The sequence below is a fragment of the Cupressus sempervirens genome, chromosome 11, assembly GCF_028749045.1.
Source record: "Cupressus sempervirens isolate cs-2001-9-10 chromosome 11, ASM2874904v1, whole genome shotgun sequence".
NCBI classification, from domain to species: domain Eukaryota; kingdom Viridiplantae; phylum Streptophyta; class Pinopsida; order Cupressales; family Cupressaceae; genus Cupressus; species Cupressus sempervirens.
Window position 1 is genome coordinate 491,094,006 of NC_143128.1, and position 11,871 is coordinate 491,105,876.

An 11,871-nucleotide genomic window follows, 5' to 3' on the forward strand; every position below is an offset into this window, starting at 1 on the left:
TTCCTAGGTGATTAGACTACTGCAGCATGGAAATTAAGATGTGAAGTGAAACAAGTCAAGTTTGAAAACATACAATGTTTCCCTTTTTATTAATTTATTTCTTCTTTTTAAGATGTCTTTTCTATGTTGAATTTTCTCACAGGTTTCTTGCTCCCAATAACAAAATTTGAAGATGACATATTTTATATCTATTAATACTATATATTGTCCAATCATTAAAATGATTGTCTTGAGAATATGCTTCCTATTATTATATTGCTCTGTAATAGCAACTTGATGTGGGCTATTTTCTTCTCTCCCATCAAATTTCTAGAGAATGAAATGCACACTTTCAGTTTTAACTTATTGTTCACCCATATTTGCATCTTAGTTATTAGATTTAATTTTCTTTCCATTTAAATCGTAATCTGATAACTTGCTTAATATCATTATCTACCATGCATATATAATTTTCCATTAACAATATAATGCTTTCTTATGATAACTTAGGATTTTACAAGCCTATCACTTATGCTTCAAATTGAGACAACTATATCAACAGAAAAGAAAACTTCCTCACAATAATCTATGAAATGTTTCTCATAAGAAAGAATGTCTCATTACTTAATCTTCTCCAAGATTACATCAAATCTCTAATTGTGAAACTTACAATGACTTTTGCTAAATCTACCTTGCATGATATTACAAGGATTATCCTATGTAAAGTCCTTGTGAGGTTTGGCTTTAACTAACAAGAAAAGTTCATATGTGCAGAAACTTGTGCATCAGATTTCAACATGTCTTCCTTCACAATCAATGTTTCCATACGAGAACATATTTCCATACAAGAACAACAGTATACAATTTTCTAATTGATTCCACAATCACAACTAAATACAATAGGAAGTAGCTTTCTTTTCTCTTAACAACATTACCAATTGACATATTTCTTCTACAATTATCCAATGGAACAATGATGCAAAGGTATTCTACTCTTCCATAACTCATGATCATACCTTAACAATGAACATACATATACAACATTTTCCATTATTTCCTCTACATATACATTAGGTAACAATGATACAATCTCCTTTCATCACAATGAGACGACATGAGACCTTTCGAAATCATATGAAGCATGATCATTGAAAGACATGAACAATGAGTAACATGAACATAAATCATCATGATCATTGAGAACATGAACAAGCTAGTGAATCCTCCTTCACAAAGGAGAGGCACAATGTCAAGTTTTCTCATCCATACATCAATCTGCAAGGTGGTCATTCCAAGCCATTTCCATTGCTCCCTTGGGCACAAATCTGCAAATGCATCACAAAGAAAACAATAAGGACCATGGGTGCTTTCCACCCAAACATAGGCCTCCAAGGAGACCACCCCCGCACTAGGGGAACAAGGCTCAAATCGGGTTTCACACATACATCACAAAGTTTTGCATGAAGACACAACACAAAACACAATCAACACCCTCCCATGGCTTGCACAATGATTCACCATTGGAATCATAAAACGTTGGGTGAAGGTGGGCTCTTCAAGGAGGAGAAATTCATAATATCATATTGCCAATACATTTTACCTCTCAAGGCCACCACAACATAAACAACATATTACCACTGCATTGCCTCTCAATGCCTTCAAAACAACCATCTTCTCCTCATCCACCAAACCTCCTTGTACCTCCCAAACAACAAGATTCATGACCATGAAGGAGCCCATGCTCCATAATAACAACCTCATCATGAGGTAAAAACAAAATTGTCTTTCTCACCTACAATGTCAAGCCCAACTTATGCCCTTCACCCAAGGCTTCTCTGCCCTCCCAAGGGTGAGTGAAGCCTTCACACCCATAATCACAATCAACACTCACATTCAAACAAGAACAACAACAAAACAAATGAAGAACAACAAAACAAAACCAAGAAAGGATCTCCAAAAGCACAAAACACATTCACTTTCCATTCCAACAAAAACAAAACCAAGAAGGTGAACCAAGAAATTTACAAGAACATCACACATTCTCACATTCTCACAATACATAATCAATGCTCATAATGCAACAAGAACACCACACTTTCACACAATATCCAAAAATCCATATCACAAGATTTACAATGCAAATGCATACTCTATTAATGAACTCTCACACTTGCAGATCTGTTTAACCATGCTAAAAGCAAGAAATGAGAAAGAAACAAGTTTTGAGACACCAACCTTGGTCCAAGCTATGGTAAGGATAGTTGTAGTAGAGCTCCCTTAATCTCCCTCCAAAACCTAACAGTCTCTAAAATTAGAGAGTGGGTAGACACCCCACTAGTTTGGCCAAGACCCTCTAATAAAGCCTTCCCACTAACTATTTTTAGCAAAAACACTAAACCACCTCTTCTTACAAACTTGTCTCCTCTAACTTTTCTATTTTGACTTAGTGGGAACATAGATATGACAACTCCAAATTCGAATTGATGGAAGAATGCATGGCTAAAAGGGCCCTCTAGTCTTTCTAGGCACTCACATGATCAAAATTAGGCCCCTAACTTGTTGTACTATCATATGGATAACTTATTCTCACATAAAAGACACTTTGGGACCACCTAATGACCCCTAAAAATCCTAGCCAAGTCCAAATTCGAATTTCCTTTGATTGAGACTCCTCATGGCATTTTTCTATGTGAAGTTAACTTGGGTTCTTCATTTGGGTTAGGTTTAGGTTAGGTTACTTCTTGACAAACCCTGAATGACATGGCATCTCCACATGGACAACACAAGTGTCAAGTGGCACACACAAAATATCACATTACATTAAAAAGACTTGTTTACAATAATGCATGAACTAGGCTACTACACACACAATACAACTCACATATACGAAATTACAATGAGGTTTGAATCTTTTCCACTGATTCAACCTTGGCTATGTCATGTTTGTAGTAGTTTGAGCCTTAATTCCCCTTTAAACCCATGGTCAAATTCCTGCACACTAAACTCAAGCATCAATAGTCCAAGAAAATCATGTAATTAATAAGTACATAAGTGAAAAAATCATTATCTCATTCAACATTAGACTTGCATATATTTCATCATCTCAATTTAACTTTCCCTTTCTCAATCATTTCAAATATAACCTTCAAAATATTTAAATATCAAAACTTACATATCACATTTCGACATTTGAGTTCCATACCTCATTCTTTTTAATTAAATTACTTTTTCTAATATTTTCCATGTAAAATGCTCAAAATACTATAACGTCAAACTTTACTTATCAACATAACATGGTCAATTTAATATTTTGAATAACTTCATAGTCTTTTTTTTTTTTATCATTGCAACAAGATGCTAAATTTCACAACTATTGAATCCCTAGGTATGCGAGTTAGGTCTCAATGCATAAAAAAATTTATCTTTTAACTCTAATTTCAAATTTAAACATTACATTCTTACATTACAAGCATTTCTACCATTCAATTTCTATTAAAGCAATTTCAATAGCTTAAAACATGAGTAGAATCATTAAATGCATCAACTAGGTCATAATATGCAGAGGTAATTGTGGATCCTCAAAATGCAGATATCTAAATGACATAACCCTAAGGTCTCAAAAGTGTATAAATACATAGGATTAAAATCACCGTAATGCAATTATCTCATTGGTACTATGACAGATCAGGTGAGGCCTCACAATAGATGATACCCATAGTCCTAGATCCTTGGGCTATAAACTCAGGAATAGATATATTTAGTCAATCAAGTAAGAATATACATGATATCAAGACTCTAAGATCTAAAGGCTATAAATTTGGGAATAGACATATTTAATCAATCAACTAAGCATAAATGTTTCTTGAGCCCACATACATTTTTATTTTTTTTGTTGAGGTTTGAGGTCTTGAAACGAAACCCAAACAACATTTTTTTAAAACCAAATATAGATAATTCGAAAGGAATTTTTTTGTTTCAAGTTAGAATAATGAAACCTAAAAGACCTAAAACATGTTCTAATCTACCTGCTTCAAGCCTAAATTCATCTTTTATGCTTCAAGCCCAATTTATATTCAAAACAAAACACGAAGAATCCAATTGTTGTCTTGAAGCCAAAATTTTATCTAAATTTAATAACCTAAAAGTGTAAACATGATATCCCCAAGGCCAAAATCCATTTAGTCTACAAATTATGAAGACATATATTAATCTTTATCTCTTAAACGATGGCAAAAACCCCACATAAATAAACAAACTTACAATCTAGGTTCATACAACACCAATAATTTCACCTCTTATTGAAGTTCTCTTATGATAAAATTAACTATATATCTCCCAGTGACAATTCTTGTGCAAAGCCAAGCTAGTCAATTGCACCTCTTTCATGTTGAATTTTTTTGGGTTAAAACTCCTTTGTAGCATACCACATTTAGTTGCTTGAATATTTTTTAGCATGGAAGACACACAAGCAATGAAATCTAATAATGGGCTTAGCAACTAACACATACGTTATCCATCAAATTGCCGCAATTCCGTCCCTACAACCCTATTTTTGCTCAAAATTTCTTGGGCTAAACAATAAAAAGACTATCAAGAAAATAAAAGACAACTAACGAAAATTAAGAAAATATAATGCAAAAATTCCATTTAATGAGAAAATTGGTATCAAACATTATTTAAACAAAGATTTTGAGAATGTTGCAAACCTACCAAAACAAAGATTAATACAAAATAATTGATTGAAAACATTAGTCCCCACAATTAGAAAGCATGGCCTAATAATTGGTACAATATAGTTCAAATTCAGCTAGAATACAAGGCTTCGCTACTAGTCAATGTCCAAAATCTAAAGCTAATAAGTATTTCCCCATTTAAAGGAGGCATTTTGCATTTTCTTTCCCCAATCACATTTAATATAAAAATATACAAATCAAATCAATTTATGTTATATATTTTTAACATTTGAAACTCTAAATAGATTAAATATTCTTATTTTAGATTTTTTTCTTATATTTAATAAGAATAATACCCCCATACATAAATAACACCCTATTATTTTTCAAAAACATTTGAAAGGTGAAAGAAGTTTAGCAAATTTGATTCTTATGGAGCACTGTAATTCAAATAAGACCAATACGTAGCTCTATGACAAACAACATTATATAGTTCCTATGACCACAGCATTATATAATATTAACAAGAAAATATAATTGAAGCTCGAGTAAGCCACTTAAAATTCCACGTTAAATGTCATTGTAGGTGTTTGAATCTCCACAATTAGAACCCCAATGATTTACTAACTTAACTCAATCCTTTGGATCAAATTTTAAAGCAAAATAAAACTTAAAATATTACTGTCAAAGCAAAATAAAACTTAAAATATTACAGTCAAATTTATTTCCAGGGATTTCTGTAAGCACACATTCCATTGAAATGCCGCCCCTTGCTGTGTCATTGCATGGAGACTGGGGTGCATTCCTGGGATCATTGTTTTTAACGATCCTCAATGGTATTATTTTCTACACTAAAACGGTCTGATGTGTCCTGCATGTGAAATCCCCATCGGTCAACATTCTGTATTTGTTAGAACATGACAGCCGGATATAATCCCACTATCATTCACTGAGCTGCACGCAGGTGACGAAGCCAATGTATCTTTTGCACTTGGCATCACATTAGTTGATGTTATGCTCTTCAAGCAGCTGCAGCTGTCGGAGATTTGTGAGAAAGAGGAACCCCCACTTTCCCTTGCATTTCATAACCATCCTCTTCCTCTTCCGTATTCCATAGAAAGCTCGCATAAGATGCCAGAACATAGCTGTACATGCACCCAAATTAGTTTAAATGTTTAGTGGTAATTGATAAGAAAAACATACCTTTCACCACCATTAATAAGAATTTCCATTAATTCAACTATTCATATCCAAGACCAGAATCTTCAGCTTATGCTAAACTAAGACTGCAATAGCCACAACTCTTCAAAAGCATGCAACAGCTATGAGAATGCAACAGCCACATTAACATTTTGGCAAAAACAGTCACTTTTGATTTACTCGGAACATGCACAAAGTTCAAACCCCTGGATGCAACCATTGTTTTAGTTAATAGAATTTTAGCTCCGGTGAGCTTTTCTCACAATAAAGAATGTGGATTGATCCAAATCAATTTGGGACTACTACCCCATGTTGTTGAAATTGGTTTATTGTTGTTGGCTGTTTTGCTGTTGGTCAGCTGTTTTATGCTGGTCTTTTGTAACAGGATTTGAGTAGGCTATCAAAACCTATTTATCCTTTAATAGAAAAGGATCAGAGCTGTTGAAATTATCTACATAACTTTTAACACCTGTTCATGAATTCGATTGAAGAAAAGTGATTCACTACTCAGTTCCTGAGAACTGATTATATCACATAAAGGCCTGGATGGAGCCATTTGGCAAATGATTAATTAAAAAGCCCTTAGTAGGTTGGGTTTGATAAAGCAGGAGGATAACAAGTTGTACAACTTATCTACAATGAAGAAGAGAGCTTAAAGAAACAATCACTGGAATCCTTGCTTCCAAATACTTGTTATATTACGTTATAAATATTGGGCGTGTTGGAAGAAAATGAGTTCATCTTCTACACATGCTACACATTCTATAACACCATGTGATGGTTGAAATGACGATGAGGATTTTAGTTCCTACTACACTCATCAATCTTACATCTTTAACAGACTGACAATATGTTGAACGAATTGACTTAATTCGGAAGTCCTATCCACAATCAAAAGAGCGAAAGAAAGAATTGGTTAGCACTCACCAGTCATCAGGATTAGCCTTGACAGCTTGATCAAAGTAAGCCTCAGCACGAGGCACATCATTGTGAGTTTCCCAAATGAGCTTCGCATAAAGAGAAAGCACCTCACCATCCCCAGGGCTGGCGAGTATAGCTCTCCCATAGTACTCTTCTGCCCTACCAAGGTCTCTTCTGACCTGAAACATATTTCAATCTCAATTTAAGAAAAAAACTCTCAAACCTACAAAATTTGGACCTTCAAAATCACTCTGCAATCCATCGACATACCTCATGTAAGAACTTGGCATAGTTCATGAGCAAAAGTGGGTTCCCCGGATTGGCCTCCAGCATTTTCTGATAGTAAACATCTGTGCTATTCGAATCATCTTCTCCTCCTCCACCATCATCACGACCGCCAGAGCCGCCACTTTTATGAACACCACCACCCACGCCCAATTCAAAACCCTCTAAATTGCCCACACTGGACTTTTCTCCCACTAGAGATCTTAAACCCTCTTCCTTCTTCCTTCCATTGATGACAGATTTTCGATCTTCGACAACGACTGGATCAGATTTCTTGCAAGACACATTCAATTTCTTCTTAGGTTTCTCCAAATCTAAACTACGACTCCCCTGACATAAAACAGCACCGCTGGATAACACCGTCCGTCCAGGTATACAAAGACCCGCACCCGCATTCGGCTCTGACAGAACCGGTTTAGCAGGGGGTAGCTTCAGACTAGAGCTTCGCAGCAACATTTCTTCAGAAAAATCCGAAAACCCTACAATTTAGGTTAAAATTAGACCTAGGTCGACCCAAATCTACAAAGTTCCGTTAGAATTCCACACCTATGTTAGCCAAAAACTCGTTAGAGGATTCGCTTCAGAGAGCAACGCTCTAAAAGCCTCCTGCTCCGCCATCACTCGTATGCCCCTTTTCTAGACCCTTCCCACGGTAAAAACAGAAATTTCACCACCACCCAAATACGCCACGCATTTGCCCATTTTACCACGCCAGGGCAGATATTTTGGGAGAGAGAATTATCACCCACAACGTGTCACGTCTGGAATTCACTGAAATCAGTACTCACAGGAAAAAAATGGGATATTTAGACCTCCCCAGGGACCCCATTCAGGATAATCGACGGCTAGATGCGCACACATTTCCACCCAATGGCTGAGATCAAACCGCAGTCATCCTTAAACAGTCTTCCAGCGTGCTTCAGATGGGGTTTGTCTTGTGGTGGGGATTTTTTATTGTCGAGGAGTTTGAGTTTATTGGGATTCAATCGTGATGTCACTTCGAGATGATGTTCAACGTTGGTAGGAAATGACGCTTCCTGAAATCACAGCTGGCCTCCCGTCTTGTTGCAGGGACTGGTAGATTTGGACAGGCACTTTCGTTTTGAGATAACGACACAGATATTTCAATGGTCTGGATTTCAACCTTGCTTTGGACCATTTAAAACTGGTCTTTTGGAGAAGGAATAAAGCTCTGTGGAGGGTTAAGAGAGCAGAATGTACTGGAAGTTACCAGAATCGAAGAAGTGAAAACTAAGTGTAGCACTGAAGTTGAAGGATTGTCTGGTACAGGAAATGGCGTCTTGTGCTACATTATTGATCACGGATTCCGCGAGTGGGTGCAAACCATGGGTCCCCCCTCTCCTCGCTTATCACACTCTAACTATATCTTTCAGTTACGGCATATATAATCATTGAAGGATTCACTTTATTAGGCGAAAGTAGTTTGTTTTATTGTTTGATTTCCCGATTTGACTGTTTATTAACTTTTAAATTAACATTCTGAAATATATTCTAGGATCATACTTATGATGTAGTTTGTTATATTGTTTGATTTTTGGATTTGATTGTGTATTAGATTTTGAATCAACTTTTTGAAATATAATCTATGATCACACTCCTGAAAAATAAAATTTAATACATGATTAAATTCAAAAATCAAGTAATAAATCAATTATGGATTGTGGGGTATTAGGAATCGAAAAGCTCTACTTTGCTGGATCTGAAGGATTGTCGAGCGTTGGCTGGAGGATGTGGAGAAGCGTTGGCTGCCGGCTGGGCTAGGGTTTTTCCCCTAGCCTGTTCTTGGTGTTTGATCTTTACTATTTTTCTGTTCTGTTTGGATTGCTAGCTACTGGACATAATTTGCGTCGGTGTTTTTGGGGATCTTCTGCAGTCAATTTTGGATTGGGGTTTTATTGTTTGCATGGCAGGGCCTGGGATTTCTTCTCCGTTGGTGAGAACAGATGGTTCTTCTCCAACTATGCATGCAATGCGATCTGAATCGTTTTATTCAAGGGAGAGCTCCAAGCTGAAAAAAGTTAATGGTTGTTTTCCGCGTAGCCATGATCGCCCTGTTCTGGTTATTCCTCCAACGGCTGTAATGGAGGACATTGATTATTGGACCAAGCATGCTTTGATATGCAAATTTCTTGGAATCCGGATTTCCCTATCCGCTCTTGAGGCATGGATCCGCTGCTCTTGGCAGGTGGAAGGCGATATGGAGATTATGTTGGCAGGGAATAGTTATTTTTTTGTTGTATTCTCTTGCATGTCTGATCGTGATCGTGTTTTTGAAGGAGGCCCTTATTTCTACAACCATGTGGGGTTATTTGTCAAACCTTGGCATTCAGGTTTTAATTCTACTGAGGATCTCCCTTCAATAGTGCCAGTTTGGGTTCGCTTGCCTCGTCTTCCCTTGGAATTTTGGCGTGAAGACATCCTTCGACAAATTGCTGCTTTGTTGGGGAAGCCAGCTGCGATCGCACATCAATCCCTCGATAAAAAGGTTATTTCTTATGCTAGAATTTGTGTTGAAATTAATTTGAATGACCCATTACCAGATTCTTTGGAAATTTTTCTGGGGGATTCTTCTTGGGTGCAGTAGTTAGATTATGAATCCCTCCCTTTCCGTTGCCGAATTTGTCATGAGTATGGTCATTTACTGCGGCAGTGCCCCCGTAACTCGAGTTTCAAAGGAGTGGATTGTTCTACAGCTGGCAATGCTGGTGGTTTGGCAGATACTACAGGGAAAGGACAATCTCAAATGGTTAATACTACCAAGGGGATGAATCCACAAGATGCTACAGGTAAGGGTAAGGCTCAAATGCAGGATAAGGATGGATTTACCCCTGTTCGCCCTCGAGCTAAGGGACGTGGTCAAAAGAGGCCTTTGAAAGAAAGATTATCTGATTCAGGTTTTAACCGCTTTGAGGTGCTGGATAGTATGGTTCTAGAGGAGGGTATTCCTCCTCCTATCTCTTCTGATCCAGTTTGCCCAGATGAGAGATTTGTTCCTAATGATGCTTGTGGGGCATCTCAAGTTGTAGTATATCAGAACTGTGAGGTTCTTGTAGCTCCTGTGACAGCGGCTCTGGTGACTCCTGTAGTGTTGGAAGATGATGATGTTGTTTTGGCTGACTTGGTTAAGGATGTGCTACCATCAGGTAAGGGCAAGGGATCTCCTCTCCCCTTGGGGTTGCTGCCTCGACCCTTTAAGCGGGCTTCTTCTACTCCCCCTATAAGGAGTGGACGCAAAACAGACCAAGAGAAGATTAAACTCACAGGAGATATATTGATTGAGTCTGGTTCAGTGAAACCTTTGGATTCTCATTTTCCCAATTCTACCCAATGATGATTATTCTCTCATGGAATGTAAGGGGGTTGAATAGCATCCCTAGACAAAAGGCTATTCATAACTTGGTGGTTGATCATAGTCCTGATGTTTTTTGTATCCAAGAGACTAAGCTCTCTGTGGAGTCTATGGTCCAACATGCCTCTAGTATTTGGTCTCATGGCCAATGCCAGTGTGTTGGGGCAACAGGTAGTGCTGGTGGTTTAGCTATATTTTGGGATCCTCAAAAAATTTCTCCTCTTGGCTGGATGTCTTCTCGCTCAGCTCTCTCTATGGTAGCTTCTGCTTTAGACTCAAGTGAGGTAATCATGGTTACTAATGTGTATGCACCTGTTGATCTTGTGGGAAAGGAGGAACTTTGGGAACATATTCAATATGTTAGAAATTGTCATCCTTATCATCCTTGGGTGTTAGCAGGGGACTTCAATTCAATTTTAAGTCTGGAAGAGAAGCATGGTGGTTTGGCTAGATTGGGGCCTTCTTCTGCTCTTCTTCGGCAACACATATCTCTTTTGCATCTCTCTGATGTTAAGCCTTCTAATGGCCTCTATACCTGGAATAATCGCAAGACTGGTGTTGCTGCTATCTCAGAACGCCTGGATAGATTTCTTGTTTCTTGCTTCTGGCTTAGTGGCACCCTTACTATCTCTTCAGAAATCCTTGATTGGAGGGGTTTAGATCATTGGCCAATCAAATTTTCTGCTATAGGGGCTTATGTTCTGAAGCATCCTCCTTTTAAGTTCCAGTTGATGTGGCTTCGTGACTCCTCTCTTCATGATTTTGTTTTTTGTTGGTGGAAAGATGGTGCTCCTGCATATGGTACTGCAATGTTCTCATTTTCTAAAAGGCTTCAATATGTTAAAAGGCAGCTCAAGATATGGAATAGGGAATGCTTTGGGAATCTTCACTTTATGAAGAGGCTTGCTCAAGAAAATCTTGATGTCATCACAAGGGAGATTAGAGATCGAGGTTTCTCAGAGGATCTTGGCCAGGCTGAATCCCTTGCTTCTAGAGCTCTAGAAGAATGGGAACTTCGAGAGGAAATTTTTTGGAAGCAAAAGGCTCGAGTTGATTGGCTCCAGGAAGGTGATTGAAACACTGCCTTTTTCCATAAAATAGTGCAATCTCACCGGAATCAGAGCACTATCTCTTCTTTGGTTAATTCTCAAGGTATCCAACTGAATTCCTTGCCAGCTTTGTTCCAGGAGGCTATTTCGTACTTCTCTACCCTCTTCTCTGAGGACTCTCCTCCTGCTGATAATGAAGAAAATATTATTTTGTCTTGTATTCCTTCCCTTATCACTCAGGAAATGAATGATTATCTCATGCGTCCTATCTCTTTAGAAGAGTTGGAGGAGGTGGTCTTTGGCATGCCTAAGGGGAAGGCTCCTGGTCTTGATGGCTTTCCAGTTGAATTCTTTCAAGAATTTTGGGACATCATTAATCATGATTTGTTGGAGG

At 37.7% G+C, this 11,871-nt stretch overlaps 1 protein-coding gene across 1 annotated transcript; it reads right to left on the minus strand.

Annotated features, from left to right (window-relative positions):
* Window positions 1-5,303: 5,303 nt before the first annotated feature.
* Window positions 5,304-7,666, minus strand: LOC149530514 (uncharacterized). The gene is made up of 3 exons (XM_089807958.1): window positions 7,044-7,666; window positions 6,780-6,952; window positions 5,304-5,797 (listed from the first exon to the last, which is right to left on the minus strand). Exons 1-3 carry the CDS (start codon window positions 7,512-7,514, stop codon window positions 5,674-5,676), a joined length of 768 nt encoding a protein of 255 aa, XP_089664084.1. The 5' UTR covers window positions 7,515-7,666; the 3' UTR covers window positions 5,304-5,673.
* Between the last annotated feature and the right edge of the window lie 4,205 nt (window positions 7,667-11,871).

Excerpts from the sequence above, each read along its gene's own strand:
- LOC149530514 (XM_089807958.1), bottom strand. The coding sequence starts at position 7,514 with ATGTTGCTGCGAAGCTCTAGTCTGAAGCTACCCCCTGCTAAACCGGTT. Across the intron at positions 6,953-7,043 it reads ATGCCAAGTTCTTACATGAG|GTCAGAAGAGACCTTGGTAG; the intron begins GTATGTCGATGG and ends AATATGTTTCAG. Across the intron at positions 5,798-6,779 it reads AAGGCTAATCCTGATGACTG|CTATGTTCTGGCATCTTATG; the intron begins GTGAGTGCTAAC and ends GTGCATGTACAG.